At 55.0% G+C, this 18750-nt stretch overlaps 1 protein-coding gene across 4 annotated transcripts in view; it reads right to left on the bottom strand.

Annotated features, from left to right (window-relative positions):
- The window catches only part of SH3PXD2B (SH3 and PX domains 2B), a 98123-nt gene that overhangs the window by 61854 nt on the left and 17519 nt on the right, over positions 1-18750 (bottom strand). For all 4 annotated transcript variants that reach the window (XM_070232918.1, XM_023617238.2, XM_070232919.1 and 1 more), the window contains exon 2: positions 7282-7362. In XM_070232918.1, coding sequence (XP_070089019.1) covers positions 7282-7362 — 81 coding nt within the window. The remainder of the gene's footprint in view (positions 1-7281; positions 7363-18750) is intronic.

Raw genomic sequence — 18750 nt, 5'->3', positions numbered from 1 at the left:
CTGCCCCCGAAAAGACAGGACAAACACTCTCCTCCCTTTGGCTTCTGTGGTGGAGTGTGGGGGCTTCTGAGCAGACAGCCCCCAAAGGTAAGTGCCGTGGGCTTTTGCTGTGTGACCTGGGACAGCCTCTTCTGTCTCTGGACATCAGTAACCTTCTACACCGAGAAACAAAGGTGCAGATCAAGACACTACCTCCAGCTGGGTTTCAGCTCAGAGACGGGCCGCGTCTAGAACACAGCTCCCCCGAAAGCCCCTGTGCCTAGCAGCAGCCCTCTCTGGGACCCCAGAGCACAGAGCATCCCTGCTTACAGGACACGTGGCTGACGCTTCTCCCGAGAGCTCCCGGCTGGGCAGTGAGGCCCAGTGGCCTGCGCCGCCTGCCCTCGCAACTTGCCAGATGCCAGCGCAGAGTCCTGCTCCTTCTCGCCTCTGCACACGCGGGCTCCTCTGCGTGGATGCCCTTCCCCATCCTGTGGGCGGGTCAGCTCCTGACTCTCTGTCAAGACGCTCCTTAGAAGTCCCCTCCTCCAGAAAGCAAGCCCTGCCTGACCTCCCGGGTGGGGACAAGACCCCTCTCTGAACACCTGGGGTCTGGCTCAGCAGATGCTCAGCTGTGCTCCTGTGTGGGTCGCCCTCCCTCCAGTGACGGCCATGGGCCTCGGCCTAGGGGACACGAAGAACCAGTGGGAAGGCTCAGAGGGCAAAGGCCGCAAGGCGCAGCGGCCTGTCTGGGAAGGGCCACGCTCCGCTCCAGCAGCCTCCGCAGGACAGACTGCCCACGCCCGACGGCAGGCGCCAGAAGGACCCAAAGGGCGGCCAGACACAGAACTCGGGGCGGGAAGACCATCCTCGATGACACAGGCTCGAGGGCAGCGCTGGGGCTCAAGGCGGCGGGGGCGCAGCTGTGAGCAGCCCGGGTCTCACACTGGCCACACCAGGCTCCAGTCCCAGCCACGCTGCCTTCCGGGATGTGGCCCTGCCTCTCTGAGCTTCTGAGTGACTTCACGCTTCTATGAGGACTGCACGAGACAGCATGCGAAATAGCACCGGGCGCATTTCAGTGAACGGTCACCAATGTTGTCACTCCGTCACTCAGCCAAACCACGTTTCCGGAGTCGCTGCCCCTCAGCTCGAGCGACATTCTCGTCATCTCCAGCGCCCGGCTTGGATGCCAGCTCCCTCCGCCACACTGACGGGCTCTTCAGTGTGAGCCCAGGCTAGGGCAGACAGGGAGTTCAGAGAGGTTGAGTGGCCTGCCCAAGGCCACACAGCTGGTAAGACAGAGGGCTGGGGCCTGACGCCAGGTCTTCCCATCCCGACCCCAGAGCTCTCTTGCCTGCACCCTCATGCGAGTGACACACGAGGCCAGATGTTCAGCAGCAGTGGTGGGCACGACTATCAGGGTCCCGCTTTTCCAGGACAAGAGAGTCAGGAAATCACAGCGGACGGTGAGCTGTCATAAAGGGGGCCCTCCTGCTGGTGACCGTGAGTCCTTCCCCCTCAGGAGCCTGAGTCATGCCCGTTCCTTCTGCCCAGGTGGCCTCTCTGCAGATGCTTCCTCTGCCCGAGGGGACGTTCACTGCTTTCTGCCACCTACAGGCTGTCTCCTCACTTTGGCAGCAGTTCTCTGGTCTCCTCTGGGGCCTCTCCTTCTCTGTCCATCCACACCCATCGGCGTGATGCTGGTTCTGCTCCAAGCCCCGGGCTGGCCCTGACTGGCCCGGCCACCAACCCAAGAGGAACCAAGGACACTCAGCTTAAACTGTTCAGTATCCGCCTCTCCCTGAAGTCACCGAGCTGAGCTGGTGGACACAGCCTGGAGCTGTGGCTGCCACCCCAGACAACACCCCCCCACCCCCGAGGCAGAGAAAGTGTCAGCTTAAGAGCAACTCTGCCTGTTACTTTACCCTCGAAATGAGTTTATTTGGGAACAGCCAAAAGCATCGCAATTCGGATGTGCACGTTCTGGCAAACCAGAGGCAAAGCCAGACAACAAAGCGGGGAGCTGCCTTTAAGGAGGGAAGTTGGAGTGGGGACGGGAAATGGCAATTGAAGGAGGCAATAGCCCTTCACCGGCTGAGCTGCGGTGTCTCTCAGTGACTGGGCTGTTGCTAGGTGGGGGAGAAATCTTCCTTCAGTGGTAAAGCAGTTTTACATACGTCCTGTTGAGATGCAAGCACGCCTCCCTTGCTGTTTGGTGTGACTGACATATGTGACAGGGCCTGAGAGCTCCCCCTACAGGCTTCCTGACTCCAGTTTAGTTAAGGCTTCTTTTATTAATTTTCACAAAAGCCAAAAAGTGGAGAAAGGCAGGTCCGTGTTGACACTGTGGCCCCTAGATCCAGCCACACCTGAAGCCAAGTACCCTGGGTCTCCTCAGCTGCATTTAGCTAATCAATGTTCCTTTTGAATAATCCATCTTGACTGTGTTTCTGTCACCTGCGACTAAAACAGTTCTGACTAAACAAGATCTCACAGCCAGTAAGTGGCAGGATTTGGATGAAAGCCCAGGATCTTAACCACTCTATTAAACTGGCATCATCTCCTGCTCCAATCTTCATGCCAACTCCTAGCAGCAGCCCACGCCATCAACAACCCCAACAGCTGCCATTTGCTCCAGGCTTGACAGCCCAGAAACTGCTCTCACACACATTGTCACTTTTTCAAAAAAAGAAATTGAGATATATTTCACATACCATAAAATTTGCCCTTTTAAAGTATACAACTCAATGGTTTTCAGTATATCCACAGGGGAGTGCAACCATGACCACTATCTAATTCCAGGACATTTTCATTACCCAACAAGATACCCAGCACCCATCAGCAGTCTCTCCTTCTTGCCCCCTCCTCAGCCCCTGGCAACCACTCATCCGCTTCCTGTCTCTAGGGGTTTGCCTCTTCTTGCCACATATCATCACTTTTAACTCCATAGGAACCTTGTAAAGTAGCCACTAGAGAGAGGAGCACTGGACAGCAGAGTGGCTAACACTGTGGACTCTAGTGTCACCTGCCCAGCTTCAAATCCTTGTTCTGACACTCACTAGCTGTGTGACCTTGGGCAAATGACTTAACCTCTCTGAGCCTGGGTTTCTTCATCTGTATAATCCGATAAGCTTGAAATGAGGATTAAATAAGTCATTACATCTAGACGTTTCACAGCCAGTGCTCCAGGAAGGCCAACTGTTTCTATTATCATCACCCCCATGTTACTGATGAGGACAACTGGCACAGAGGGGTTAAGGGGTGTGCCCAAGGCCACCCATCACAGGTGGCAGGGCCCCAAGTCTCCTGAGTGTGCGGCTTTTTCCATTACGCCACACTGGCCTAGCTGTTCCTCCATGAGAGCTCAGCCTCCCCACACCCTGTGAGCCAAGTTCCTTGTGAAAACACCCGGGCTACCTGCCAGGCAGGAGGGAGGGAGTGGGTCATGAAATCACCTCACTTTAGGGTGTCGCAGGCGGTGGGCTGGTCTCCTCGCCTGGCCCCGGGACAGCTGGCTGGCCGGTGGGGTCTCGCCCTGCCCTCTTCCAGCCCCTCACTGGGGCACAGGGGCGGCCACTTCCAGGAGAGTGGGACCCTGGAATCCCCGACTCCCCACGCCAGCCGCCCGCCTGCGGCTCTTTAGAGCAGCCTGGAACTCTGTCTTCAGACGACCATGTTACAGGAGGGGAGCCTCAGGAGCTATTTACGTCCTAGCAAACCCCCAATTATTGCCAATCGTACTCAGTGGGCAAGAAAACCTCACTTTAGGCTCTGGTAGAAATAAGAAAGTGGAGTCAGAGGAGGAGAGTGGAGGAAATCAGGCCGTGGGCCAGGGAGCCCCGTGACCCAACCTTGGCTCAAGTGCCCCCCAACGATGTCACCTCGGAGAGCCCCATCTGAGCAGAGGGACAGCAGATGACAGCTAGTGTGCTGGCTGAGCGAGGCACAACTCATTTAACTGTCACGACAGACCCAGGAGGAAAGTGCTTCCGTTCTTAATAGGCAGATGGGGAAACTGAGGCTCAGAAACACACAGAGGGGACATAGAGCCGAGACCTGAAAAGGCAAAGCTGAGATTTGAGCCCAGGTCCGTCTAACCCCAGAAGTCAAGGTCTGAAGCCTGGGCTAGGCTGCAACAGAGAGCTCGGCGACACTCACACTCCTGCCACACAGCCTGGGCCACGCACTACAAAATGGCCGCAACTAGCACCTGCATCCGCGCTTCCAGGACCCCCTCCCCACTCCCTTCCTGTAGAACCCACCCCTCCAGATGCTGTTGTCCTCACGACCCCCGATCCCCAGTCCTCTGGCCACAGCCGACAGGCTCGGGGTGGACTCCGACCAGGACCGACCACTAGGTTCTCTCTCCTCGAGCCTGGAATCGGTACCCAGAAATGCCAGTGCATGGACGACAGCAAAGGGCACTTCAACTTGGGGACCAAAAGTGCTGTTTGGGGATCCCGTGGGGGTGGGGGCCAATGGGCAAGTGGTGGAGGCTGGTCCAGAGAAGCTGGCAGGAAAAGGAAGCAGGCTCGATGGGAGATGTGACGGCCACAACGATGCACGGCCTGGAGCCGCTGGGCCTCTGGGGGGCCACAGTGTTGTCAGTTCTGGGCCCCGTGAGGCTGGCTGCTTATCCCACTCTGGGTTCCACAGGGCACACCTGCTGCCTCCCATCCATCCGCCCCACTCCTCTCTAAGCTCCCGAGCGGGCGTGTGCTCCATGGTGTCAATAACCCCTAGGAGGGCAATCACGCCTGCCACTGCTCCCCCTACTTCCTTCCTGGGGGACGTCAGGCAGGCAAGAGGCCTCTGAAGGCAACACACAGGTGGCCTCCCTGCGCAGACCCTCAGCGACGCAGTCCGGCCAGCAGATCATGAAACGTCCACCACATCCCTCTCGGACCTGAAGACCTGCTGTGATGGGTCTGCTCGGATCGCCCGGGCATCTGGGGAAGAGGCCCAGGGACCTCGGTCATCCTCGCACAGGACTGTGCCTCCCGCCACGGCGTTTAAAGTGCTGGCCGTTACCTCTGCCACCTTCCCTTCCTTTCCCGCAGGGGTCAGCCCTTTCCCAGCCCCCGTGCCTGCTCCTGCCAAGCCCACTGCGGATGGCGTCTGAGCATCGTTAACACAGAGCCTCCTGTGTGTTCACATCCAGCACCCGTCTGCTGCGGACCAGAAGAACACCACAATCTGCACACGATGCTGTCTGAGTCTGCTGCAGAGCGAACACAAAACATCCCTGATGAGGTCCTCACATGTTAAACAGGTGACTGGTGTCTCAACCGCTTTCTCTGATGCAGACTCGGCAGGCCGTTAAGCTGGCGGCTGAGACGGGTTAGTGACTGTCTTAGTGGTATTAGGGAAGTCGGGTAGCAGGGCACTGTCATCTCCCCTCCACCTTTGAAATAATGGAACACAGGCTCTGAAAATCCCCTGTTCCACATTTTCAGGAACAGACTAGGCCCGTACAAGCGAGGATGCCTGTGGTGAACATCACTCAACTCTCAGGGAGAACATGTGAGGCGAAGAGGCGGTGTGGGAGGGCAGGGCTGTCTTCTCCCATCCAGCAACATCTACTTTCATCCCATCACAGCCATTCCCTCCACCCCTGACTCCAGGGGCAGAGCGGGGACCCAGATAAGCCCACTGGCCAACACATTCCTCAACCATATTGACTGGCTTAGAGATAAGCCTAGGAAACACAACACCCTCTTTGTTGGGACTTCTGGGAAATGACCTTTCACTCTTTCCTGCTGAGTCTGAGCCCAGAGTATTTTGTAACCAAGCGGGACCTGAGGATAAAGCCAAACACCATGGAAAGAGGAATGCAGAACGAGAGGAAGGAACTGGGTGAGAGGACACTGGTGGGAAAACCCTCTGGATCAAGCTGTGCCTGAAGCCCACAAGTTTTCTTCTCCGGGATATTCAGTTACACCAGCCAAAAAAATCCCCCTGTTTACTTAAGCCAGTTTGAGCTGGGTTTCTATCAACTGAAGCAGCTGAAGCATCCTAACGGGTACAAGGAGGAAAGGAAGACAGCCATCTCAGGATGAAGCCCTGTGTTGGCCTGCAATGTGACGTGAGCCCCTCACCATGCGCAGGGAGGACTCACGGGTTCGGGAAGCTGGGCGAGTTCCCATCTCCCGTGGCCCATGTTTTCTAAAGACCTCTGCCAGGCCACACCAGGCACTGTGGCTTCTCACGCAGACACACTTGCTTTGAGTTGCTGGCCCTTGGTCAGTCAGGAGAAAGCTACCGCCCCAGGGTTTAGACTTCTTTTACTCTAGTGGGGACGGGCTTACATGGGGCTGTCTGCATTTGGCCTGGCTCCCTGGGAGACTGGCAGCGCTCAGGGTGGTTGTCAGTTCGTTCATTCATTCATTCACCAAACCCTGACTGGACACACACTGTGCCCTTGAATAAAACATTAAGGAGAGAGAGGATGATGGAGACGTGGGTCCTTCCCAGAGAGCCTCGGTGTAGAGGGGGAGAGAGACCAGCAGACAACTTTCATATCGAGTCAGGACAGGGACACACGAGCTGTGGGGTCCTGGAGAGAAGGCCTCGCTGGATCAAAGTCAGACCCAGAGGATGAGAGTCTGAGGGGCAGCAGGAAGCACCTGTGCCAACGGGCGGGTTAGGAGGGCACATGGGCGTGTTCCAGGCAAGGAAGGGCAGGGCCAAAGTCCTCTGGGAGAGGGCGGGCCTGGTGCCCTCCGAGCAGGGCAGGCACTCCAGAGTGTGGAGGCTGCCGGGGGAGGAGGTCGAGGCGAGCGGGAGACATGGGGCCGAAGGCAGCGCCGAACGGCCCGAGAATCCTCAACACGCTCGACAAACGCAGCTCCCTGCAAACACGATCGTGGCTCACGACACGAGCTCGAGATCCACCTCCAAGGCCACAGAGAAACACTTCCAGAAACCCTCCATTCCGGAGCAGTCAGCAAGCAGCCCTTCCTTCACTGGGGAAACACTGAATGCCAAGGCATAGAGCGACAAAGCACATTCCTTATGCCCCAAAGTGATGGACATCTTATTTTTTCAAATATGGAAGGCTCCACAAATTTGCGTGTCACCTTGCGCGGGGGGGGGCCCTGCTAATCTTCCGCACATCATTTTAGTCTTGGTATCAGTGCTGCTGAAGCGCACGTGGAGGTCATTTGTAAGTCTAGAGAATAAAATAGAATGCTGCACATCCACTGTGGGGGAGGGTCTGGGCTCTGACGTCAAAATGGAAAGCAAGGCCTAACAAACTCTTTCCCACCCTGCAGTTCCCTGCAGACCCCAAATCCTTACCTGGAGGTCGAAGAACTTGCTGTAGCGCCGGTAAATGGCCTCGGTGGAGCCGCTGGACCACGTGACCCGGATGATGTAGACCTGTGGAGAGGGACAGAGGAGACGGGCTTTAACACAAGGGGGCCTTTCCATCTCCAGGATGTGGCAGCACAGCACCAGGTTCAGAGTCAGACAGACCTGGGTTTGAATCTCAGCTCTGCCACCAACCAGCTGTGTGACTTTGGACAGGTTACCTGCTCTCTCTGAGCCTCAGCTTCCTCCATAATAAAATTGGGTAATAACCCCCATCTCTGAGAGTTGTGCAAAGCATTAAACGAAATCAAGTACAAGGAAGTGTCAGCCCCCTGCTCATCTCAGCAGGTGCTGTTGTCTCCAGCAGTGGAAGGATTTCTTGTTCCCCACTCAATTCAGAGAGTCACCAGGCTGGCTATTTTGCTGGTCATTCTTAAAATTTTGACTTTTGCCAGAAGTCACGGGGACCTGCAGCTCTGAGTCCTCTCATATTTTCATAAGCTAAGCCATGACACCATTTCCTGTAGTCAGGCCCAGGCCAAGTCATTTTCTCCCTCTGAGTGCCAATTTCTCCATCGTAAACTGGGCAGCAGCGTTCGTTTCCTCTGCCTCCCAGGGCAGCGTGAGGATCTGATGAGAATGAGGATGGGGAAACACTTTACAAACCACAGGGCCATGTTTCCAACCTTCGTCACAAGTCACGGCACACACAGAAAATAAAACACTGATGATGAATTCGGGCAAACTGAGGCGGCAGCAGGAAGTCAGAGAACCTGGCTGGGGACTCCGGTGGCCCTGGACACCACGTGGACACTCAAAGGCTAAGTGATCAGCGCCCCATAACCACGCCCGGCTGGCACAAATGATCTGTTGTTATACGATGGTTTGACAATTAAAAGATATATATGTGAAAGCTCTTTGGGAACAGAGAAATGCTGCACAGACACGAGGGGCTCAGTGTTGTTAGAGGCCACGAGGGGACACGGGTAGGGTCCCTGCCCTCCAAGGGCCGAGGGTTGGCTGGAGAGACAACACACACACAAATGAAGACAACACGTGGGCAGTGGACATCGGTTATCTTTTGCCCAGTACTGATTACCCTTCTTTTCAACCAAAGCGCCTCGACTTTTCTCCTGGGAACCTCCTTCCCCACCTCATAAAGCCCCTTAGATACAGGGGGCGGGTACCGTTCATCCTCCACGCTGACTGGCTGAGGAGTGAGCAGGTGACTTGCGCCAGGCCAATCAGAGCCAGCAGGAGGCAGCCCTGGGACTTCTGCCCCACCCTTGAGAAAGAGAAGCTCTCTTTCCGTGAGGTGGCCAGCTGTCAGGACGGGGACGCGGAGCTGCGGGGCACCTCATCCTCTCTCGGGAGGGCCCGCCTGAGAAGGAGGCCCCATCAGTAGATTCCTGACGACACAGTCTGACCCTCAGGTCCAGCTCTGCTTGACGCTCAGCCTACCCCAGATCCGGCCAGTTTCCTGCGCCAATCAGTCTTGGGTCACACCCACACTCAAAGTATTTTTGAAGCCAATTTAAGTGGGGTTTCTGACACATGTAATTTAGTCCTTACTGGCACAGGAAGGGGGCCTGGACCTTGGAGGCATCTGGTGAACCCTGAAGGACACGTAGATTTAGAGAGCAGGAGAGGAAGGGAGAGACCGTGGGTGGTGGGGGACGGAGCAAAGACCACAACACGGGGAGACGGGGGATTACAGCTGGCAGTGGTTTCCAAAGGATTTCAGCCAGAGTCTCTAGGTCACCCTCATTCGACACAGAAACAGGCGGCCATGGCGGGCTGGAGCCAGAGCCCAGCGTGAACATCAGGGACTCACGGGGGAAGGTTCCCTACGTGAGAAGAGCTAAAAAACGGAAAGACAAATCCGGAGAAGATGGGAGGTGCCCTGGAACGCCAGGCCAAGGATTTCCCCAGGAATGACCTCTCCCAATCCAATACGGGTTTCATTTCCACGAAGCGTGGCAGGGAGGAAGGAACTTGAGCCCTGGAGTCAAGCAGCTCTAGACTCACGCAATTTCCTAACTCCTGGAGCCTCAGTTTCCTTATCTGTAAAATGGGATCATCAAGCCCATCTCGCACAGTGATGTGACGATTACAGACGGCAGCGCTCCTTGCCTGGCACAGAGGAAAGCTCAAGACGTCCCAGCAGCCCGCACTCTGCTCCCCCAGTGCTCACCCTACCCCTGTTCACAAAACACGCAATTTCCACACCAGGGATGGGGCACCGTGGCCCACCAGTCTCCCTTGTTTGTGCTCGCCGCTCCTGGGCACCTCACGGAGCCAAAGAACAGGCCAAGGCATCCTTTAGGAGGCAGAGCCCCTCGAAAAGGTGATTTCCCAGCAAAAACGGCTATGTCTCCAAAGCCACCTGAATAGTTGTTAGTTTTATTAATAAGAAGACTTCAACTCTGCTTCAAGACGCCAGCATGGGGAGTGTGAATGGCTCCATTACTTCCTTCCTCCCTTCCCTCTGCAACATTTGTTGAGCACCTCTGTGTGCCAGGCCCTCTGCTACATTCTGGGATGCAACGAGGAGAAAGACGGACCCGGCCCCTGCCCCCGGAGAGCTGGAAGATGGGCGAGAAACCGGCAGACAAGCAAGTACAAATCCAATCCTCAGTCACAGGAAGTGCTCAGGAGGGACCCCAGGGCTGCCGTGATGGCGCGACAGGGAAAGTCGGGGGCGTCGGGTGTTCCTGAAGGGGAGGCCCACCTGAGGCAGCAACCTTCGAGAGGAGACTGAAGGATGAGGAGCCGGCCGGGAGGAGAGGTGAGGAAAGGCTGTTGCAGCGGGAAGGGAAGTGAGGATCAAGTGCGGCGTGTCTGAGGAGCTGGAGGGAGGTGGGGGGCACGGGAGGCAGGCAGCAGCCACACTGGGAGGGGCCTGCGGGCCCCAGTGAGGAGCTGGATTTCGTTCTCTTAAAGAGTTTTAAGGGGTAGTGGAAGGTGCGGGACATCATGTAATGTATGTTTTAAAAAATATCAATATAAATCCCTTGGGCTCCTGTGTGGAAAATGGTTTGAAGAGGAGCAGGGACACCAGTAAAGAGGCCTTTCCACCACTGAAAGGGACCACGGAACTCAGCCAGTCCAATGGCCCACCTTCCAGATGGGTAAACTGAGACCCAGAAAATACAGACCAAAGGTCCAGGCAGTGGGGGATGCGTAAGCAAAGTCTGCATGATGATCCATCAAGAATAATGCTGATGTGGGTCAAAAAACAAGAGAAAAAGAAAGGAAGAGCCTCAAAGATTTTATTTTTTCTTAAAACCAACAAAAAGCATTTTTCCATAAATGGAAAAAAAATTCTGCTTACACAATTCATTCTTGATCTCTTGTTTACAGTTTTTAAAGTTCTGTACGTACAGTACAAGGACTCTGCAGCAGGACTAATTGGTTTATTGGAAGAAGCAACCTCTGAACACAATTTATTGCCTGCATTTTTAGGCACAGAGCTCACTTTTTAATGAGAATTGTCCCAAGGCGGGACCTCGGCCTGGCCCAGGGTTTGGGGGCAGGTGAGCGAGCACATGCACCGGGTTCTAACGCCAGCCCCACTGCGGGCTGAGACTCACAAGGCACTGACCTCTCTGGCCACAGTGTCCTGCTCTCTAAAACGGGGACAGTAATCTCTCTTGAGGATTCATCACAAGAACTAACATACACGGGCCTTGCCCAACGCCTGGCACACGAGGTGCACAAAGTTCGTTTTTCCTTCCTAGCAGTTGTCCCATATCCCTGCTTAGCTGGTCCCCCTTTCTCCCTTTGATAATATCACCTGATTTCCCTGGAGGATCACTCCTCTCCCTCCCCTGCCTGTCTCTGGTCACAACATGGTTCAGGGATGGGCACGTGACCCAAGCAGGGCCAATGAGACTCAATTCTGGGACATCAGGGACAGACCCTTTCCCCCAGGGCAATGGCTAGCTGGGAGTACTCCCCACCAAGAGTTACTATGTCACACAGAAGCCAGCAAAGCTAAGAGGGAGAGAGGGGCTGAGTCCTGTGACATCATTTGAAGCCTCGGATCCAATATCTCGGACATTTCACGGACACAAGCCAAAGCCTTCTCTTTCTCGTTTAAGCCAGTTTGAGTTACTTTCCGTTACTTGCAACCAAAACAATCCTAACACACCAGACCTTGGCTTTTAGATTGTATCCCAAACCCAGGTAATACTCAGTGGCCTGGCGTGAAGGAATTAAAAGCAGACTTCTTCATGGCAGCATTACTCACAGCGGCCAAAAGGTGGAAGCAATCCAAGTGACCATCGTGGATGAAATAAACAAAACGTGGCATACCCATACAATGGATTATTATCCAGTCTTAAAAAGGAAGAAAATTCTGACATATGTTACAACAGGGATGGACCTTGCGGACATTATGTTAAGTGAAATAAGCCAGCCACAAAAGGACAAATACTGTATGATTTCACTTATACGAGGTTCCTAGAGGACTCAAGTTCATAGAGACAGAAAGGAGAACGGTGGTTCCCAAGGGTTGTGGGAGGGGATGTGGGAGGTAAGGAGTTTCAGTTTGGGAAGATGAAAAAACTTCTGGAGGTGGATGGTGGTGATGGCTGCACAACAACAATGTGAATGTACTTAATGCCACTGAACTGCACACTTAAAAATGGCTGAAACGGTAAAATTTATAATTAGGTATATTTTAACACAACCTAAAAAAATAATTTAAAGAAAACACCAGATTTTCTGCAGATATTTACATAGCCCACATCAAGTTCCCTGGAAATACCACTAGAACTTTCTCCATGGTATAGCCCTCAAAACATGCACTGCGTATCCAAGAAAAAACTTAAATCCAGAATATAGTAATAAAAAACTCTCAAAACTCAAAAGTAAGGAAACAACGAGCCCGATTACAAGATGGCAAAAAGATCCGAACAGACGTTTCCTCAAAGAGGGTAGAGGGACGGCAAATAAGCACATGAGAAGATGTCCATTAGCCATCGGAGAAAGGCAACTGAAACCATGAGGAGACATCACCACGCATCTGTTAGAATGGCTAAAATTAAAAGTACTGACAACAACAAGAGCTGGCAAAAATGTGGGGCCACTGGAACTCTCATACATGGCTGGTGGGAAAGCAAGATGGCACAGCCACTCTGGACAGATCCCGGATGGACGCTGAGCCACTGGGTGAGGGGTTGTTGGGGAACAGGATAGTCCCACGGTGTGAAAGCGTCACCCCGAGGATTACCTTCCCAGCAAAGAGACAAAGGTACCACTTCAATGGGGAGATTTGGCAGTCAAAACCGTAGGCAGGTGATCAAACCCAGCATCACCAATAGAATGAGGGACAATCAGACACTCTGTGGCCCTCAAGGTGATGCAAACTCAGAAGTATACAAACTCTCTTGTCAAGTATTGTCACCAAAACGTTCAAACTGAATCTCAATCCTCTTGACCCAAGTTCCAATCTATAGGAAATACAGGAGGAAGAGAAACAAGCTAAATGACAGCATAAGGAAACAATCAGGCAAATCCAGAAGGTAGGATGTTCTTTAAGTCTACTAACAGGGCAGAGCTTGAATGCTGCTTCCTCCAGCAAGCCCTCCCTGACTGCTCCCTCCCCACCAACATTATGGTCAGTCTCCCTGCTGCTCAGCACCCACTTCCCATCACAAAGTCGATTACATTTTAATGTAACTGATGAGTGTCTGCTTTCCCACTGGGTTCTGTTTCGTGAGGGCAGAGAGTGTGCCTGTCTTAGTCACTGTATGCCCAGCACCGAGCACAATGGAAAATCTGTTTCGTAAGAAAATGAGGAAGAAACTGAGAGGCCAGGAGGTCAAGCCCTCACAGACTGGAGTCTGGAGGATCTCTCGGGTCCCCGCTTTCCCGTCCTCTCTGCGCCCTCCTTCACCGCAACCCCTCCCCCGGCCCCTCAGCCCAGAGCTGAGAGTCTCAGGGCGCAGCTGGGACTCCCTCCCCTGGGAATGAGGAAGCACAGGGACCACACTGGCGTCTGAGGGCCTCAAGGGTTTCTTCCTTCTCCCTTTAAGGCAGGAGGCTGTAAACTGGAATTCACCACCATGGAAATCCCTTCTCATACAACTCAGCACAGGGCCTCCATGATTCACAAAGTCCAGACCCCCCAGGGCCCGGTTTTCCACCAGAGCTCCGTGCTACCCGGGCCAGAAGCGCTGGGGTAGAGGGGGTCGGACGGCTAGCCTTGGTCTCCCTCAAATCCACAAGCCTGCAGGCCAGGCTGCCTCTTTCCACGCTTCCCAGTGAGGGATGGAGGCAGAAGTGCAGTGACTTGCCGGAGGTCACCAGCTACTCTGGCCCAGGTCACCTCTAACCTGATGGCCTTGCTGCACCAGGGACTCATGCCCCCCACCAGCAGCTGGGCCACGGCTGGACCTCAGGCCAGCGGGAGATGCCCGTTCTCCTAGCTGTTCCTGGGTGCCAGCCAGAGGCTGCCGGGTTTAGGGGTTAAGACAGCCTGGACTCAGCCTCTGCTTCCACCTCAACTAGCTGTGTGGTCTTGGGAGAGTGGGTTAACCTCTCTGCGACTCAGTGTCCTCCTCTGTAAAAAACAGAGATGGTGACAGATCACACTAGTACCAACCTCAGAGTTGAAATGAGAACACGTGTGTCAAGCACTCAGCATGGTGCCTGGTACCCGGTAAATGTACCATAAAGAGAAGCCATCATCATCGTCATCATCACTATGCACTAAACGCAGGGACATAAGCTGGGGAGACCTCTACCCCACTCACTGCCTCTACAGGTGAGCCTCCCACAGCCCACCACCTGGCCCCACCCCCCACCTCCCAACAGCCCTGCCTCTTCCACTGTCTTTCCTGGGCCCCTGAGGGGCAGTGGGACTGCCCCTCCATGGCCCTGGGGACATAGGCCCAGCTCGCCTGAGCTTGGGGAACAGGATTCCTAGCTGCAGGTGTTAGGGCCCTGTCCCCATCCCATGGGTGTCTGTAGGGAGGGGATCCACATATCTGGCCCAAATGTCAGGTGCCCATACAGCCATGAGCCTGCTTGGTGCCAGGGCTTCACCTGCCCTGGCCTTTCCTCCTCTATTAGGATTGAGGACCATCCCTGGGAGCCCCAGGCCACTCCGATCTTGCCAGGAGTGGCCATAGAGAGGACGAAGAACCCCATCGGCTTGTGGACGGCGTTAGGTGTCTTGTAGCCTGTGCCACAGCAAGCTTGCCCTCTGAGGATCAGCCTGTCCTGGGGCCTCCAGAAGCCACTTTCCTTCAACTTAGATTGCTTTTAGAAGACAGAAAAGGAAAAGAGCCCTCAGGCAGATGCCGAGAGTCCATCTATGGACCCCACGCTTGAGAAGTACCACTTGTCCTGCCTGGCCCATGGCCACAGCTGCCTGGCCCAGGGATGGTTCCTGACCCATGCCCAGCCCATCAGGTTCTCTCTAGGGAACTGGAGTCAGATCTGAGCATGTCGGCTCCATCTGTGAGGACGGCTGCTGCCCAAGCCTCCTGCACACTTGTGACAGACATGCGGGCTGCAGAGAGGGACCCACGAGGGAGAGGCACAGAGGGGGAGGGGCAGGGAGAGCCCGTGCAGCTCTGGCCAGCACTCCATTCCCGTTTCCAGGGCCCACCCGCCTGCCCGCCCGTGACGCATGACATGAGCCTGGGCCTGCCAGTTAACTCCCTTTTTGGCATGAAGAAGGTTTTTGTGCAACTAGAAGAACTCTGTGCTAAAGAGGGACAAGTTCGGTTCTGGGCCATCCCTCTGGAACATCCTTCCAGGTCACGGTGCACCTACTGGCCCAGGTGGGATGTGGGGTGGGAGGAAGCTGGGGGTGAGCAGATGGGGCCTTAGCCCCAACCTCGCTCTGGGAGTCACAATGAGTCCTTTGCCTCTTTGAGCCTCTGTGTTCTCTGAAAGATGGGGGTAAGGATGCTTGTCCCTCCCTTATCACACACCATTGTGAAGACTGAATGAGATTTTTCTTAAAGCTCCAGAAATGGGGTCTACATTGGTCAGAATCTCTGCTCACAGCTGGGACTTGAGAATGTTCGGTGACTGCTTCCTGACCCTTGACCCTCACCTCCCTCGGCAGGTCTAACCCAGGCCAGTGGGGTGTGGACTCCCAGTGCCAGGAGCACCCCCGTAAAGCACACAGGAATTTAGGTCCCATTTCCAAGTGACGACGGCCAAGAGGTCATTTGGTCCACGAAAAAAGATTTAAACCGAAACAAAGTTCAGAGGCCTTTGAAAAACACAAGTAGCCGGGGCTGGGCAAGGCTGAGCGGTGGGCCAGAAACAGGCGGAGCACCTTGGCGAGCCCCCAGCACCCCGGTTAACCGGCATGCCCCATCCCTGCAGGCCCATGGCCCAATCTCCCCAGGGCCGCAGCTCTGGAAAGGCCTCAGAACTCAGCGCACGTGGTCCCCAGGGCAGGGTGATAGCAAACAGCTGCCCTCCGCCTCGGGAGCACTGTGAACTCATATGCTTTATCACGTGGACTCGCAAACATGAGAGGGTGTTTCTGCCCCGTGGATAAAATCTCCGAGCAGAGGGAACATCCTCTGATCTCCCTTTGCTTTGCAGACCTATTTAGTGCGGTTTCTGGGGTTGGCAAAGAAGCCAGCTGAAAGCCCCGGCTGGAATTAATTAGAAGGGGTGTGGCTGCCGCACCGGTCACATGACAAAGCGATTACACTGTGGTCCTGCTGGCAGGGGCCAGCGGTTTGATTTTCAGGGAGGGCTTGGGGGCGGGGGCAAGGAAGGGTCTGGTCCAAGGGCTTTTCAAAGTGTAGTCTTTCCTTAGATCACTGCGTCTCAAGGTATGCAGGAGCTGGGGGTTCCCGAGCTGGTTTTAGGGACTCAGCGCTTAACTGGGGGAACCCCACAGTGAGAAAGCGAGCCTCTGCCGTTGCCTTGCCTTCCTGGCTGGCTCAGAGTGGTGGCAATGAGGGCTGCTGAGCACCCCCCCACCAAAGACACACTGGGCTCCTTCCTTCCAGAAGGCAACACCACCAGCAGGAAGAACTTAACACACCGATTTTCTCTTTCCTTTGTATTTCGTTTCCTTCTATTTCTAGCCAGTGCTACTGGTTTTCCATTTATGGTAGACAGCTGAAGCTTCCCTTAAAAAATAATGTAAGTAAAACAGTGAGTCAATTTGAAGAACGACACTGAATTAAGAGCACAGGGCTTTGTGGCTATGTCAGACATTGCAATGGTGCCAGAGGGAGGATGGAGTATGAGGGCAGGCTGTTCCAGTGGACTTCCTTGCCATTCGCACTCTATCTGGAGCTCTCTTGTTTACAGGCCAATGAGCTCACATTTCTCAAGTTGGAAGCTGTCTCCTGGCTCTAGAACGCCAGTGAGCGGCCTGGAATGACCTGGGAGATGGAAGGAAGCATCTGAAGAGAGGGCACCAGTGGGGCTGGGGCTGTGAGAAAGGAGCATCAGCAAGACAGAGTTCTGTGATCCATTAGCAATGTCTGCCGTGGGCCCTGGAGACTGGTAGGATGTGTGCTCCAAACTTGGCTCGCCTGGATCAACCCCTCCATTTCATAAATGGGGATATGGAGGGGCCAAGAGGGGTAGCAACTTGCTAAGGGTTGCATGCGCCACTGTGGCCTCTTTCCACTTCTATGAGAGTGTCCAAATTTCCTTGCAAGATCCTCATGCTCCTCTGAGCCTCTTGCACAATGGCATGCCCAGACAACTTTAAATCCGGAAAGTTCTTAGAAATGATTAGGCCAGTGGTCAAATTGGCCTGCAAGAAGCCCCGGGATCCTGGTGAGGTGGGTGGGTCTCTGGGCTCTCCACCCTGGTTTCCACCAGGCAGTGCCACTTTTAGCTCTTCTATATATGGGAGAGGGTGTGACCCAGCAGGCTGCAGGTCTTCCTGCCAGACCTCGTGGGTCCACACTGCCACACGGCAACCATCAGTGGAACCTTCTGACAGGACCTGGGCTCCTCCAGGGCCCACCGCCCCCCTTCCCGGCTTCAGGCCAACAGCGGGGGCTTCCAAGACTTTAAAATATTTGAAAAACGTGCTCTAGACCATCCCTTATTTTATAGCTGGGGATATGAGGTCAGAGCAGGGAAGGGACGTGCCAGGCCACGCAGACAGCAGGGAGGAGAGCTGGAGCCAGACCCCGGGCTCCTCTGGGAGGTGCTGAGGACGTGGGAGCTCCGCTCCAGAACACTGTCCCTCACTCTGAGAAACAGCAGGGCCCCTGATAGGTGAAGGGAGGAAAAACTCTCTCATGCAGCCCACCGAGGGGCTGCGGCCTCTGCTCACGGGCCACACAGGTTCTGCAGCGAGTCCTCAGCCCAGGGTAACGAAGGCCGTCCTGCTTGGCAGCCAAAGCAACCTAAACACGAAAGCACGTGCTGCCCTGAAATCAAGCAGGAGTGTCAGTGTCAAGATCGAGACAAATCCACTTCCTGCAGAGCGGACTCCTGGGGATACGTCCGAGGGCACCCAGGGGGCTGCAGACCCCGGTTTAAGAAACGAACTTCACAAGGTGGGTGAGACTCCCGCCCTCCTCAATAAAGCCCCCACATGGCTGAGCTTCTGGGCTGGGCTCCAGATCCACCGCTCAGGCAATAGGCTGCCCGGGCCCAAGGTGGAGGAGCACAGTCTGAGGAGTGTAGGAGGCAGGGAGGGAAAGAGAGAGAGGTGGAGGGGAGAGGGAGCCAGGAGAGAGCAGAGGCAGCCGGCCGGGTCCAGGGCTGAACTAACGGGAAACATGATTCTGCTGCCCCCCGTGGAGACCACGAGATCCCTCTGGTTCCGATCTGCCGGCTCTCCCCAGCCGTCGGCCTGACATCTGGCCCATGTAGGTCAGCACTCCCAGCCTCTTTTTGGGATTGCAACACCCTGGAGTTCGTTCGATTTCCCAACACCCCAGAGCAGCATCGCCACCGGAAAAGCTGAAGTGCGCAGATTTATCTTCGTAGAGAAAGGACATTAAATTTATTCCTGGAGAAATGCCACCAAGCATCACAATGCCTCTGAGACCTAGGAGGCAACCGTGGGATGTCAGAGTGAGGCAGGACCAAGCTGGGTGGGGGCCCAAGATAAAATCAGTGACCGTGCCGGGGGACGAGCTGCTGCGCTGGCCGCGTGCTGAGCGCTTTAGAAACAGAGCTGTGGTCCTCACGGATGCCTGCTGGGGAAGTGGGATCCTCTCAGGTCGGAGGGGAGGAAACCCGGGCAGAGAGCAGGGACGTGCCCCCCACCGAGGACCACGCTGGGTTCAATCCTGGCCCTTCAGCCCCTGAGGTCCTATCTCCTCCTCCCAGCTCCCTAGGGCCAGGCCTCGGCTCTCCCGGCCCCAGGCCAGAGCTTTCCTGTCCCCACATTAGCATCAGAAATCACCCAGCTCAGGCGCCAGGGCAAGTGACACACCGCGGGTGGCAGGTGCCAATTTTTCTTTTTTCTTTTTTTTTCAATTTTTTCAATTAAGT

The sequence above is a fragment of the Equus caballus genome, chromosome 14, assembly GCF_041296265.1.
Source record: "Equus caballus isolate H_3958 breed thoroughbred chromosome 14, TB-T2T, whole genome shotgun sequence".
NCBI lineage: Eukaryota > Metazoa > Chordata > Mammalia > Perissodactyla > Equidae > Equus > Equus caballus.
The sequence above is the reverse complement of the archived record's forward strand: the minus strand, read 5'-3'. Positions and strand labels throughout refer to the sequence as shown.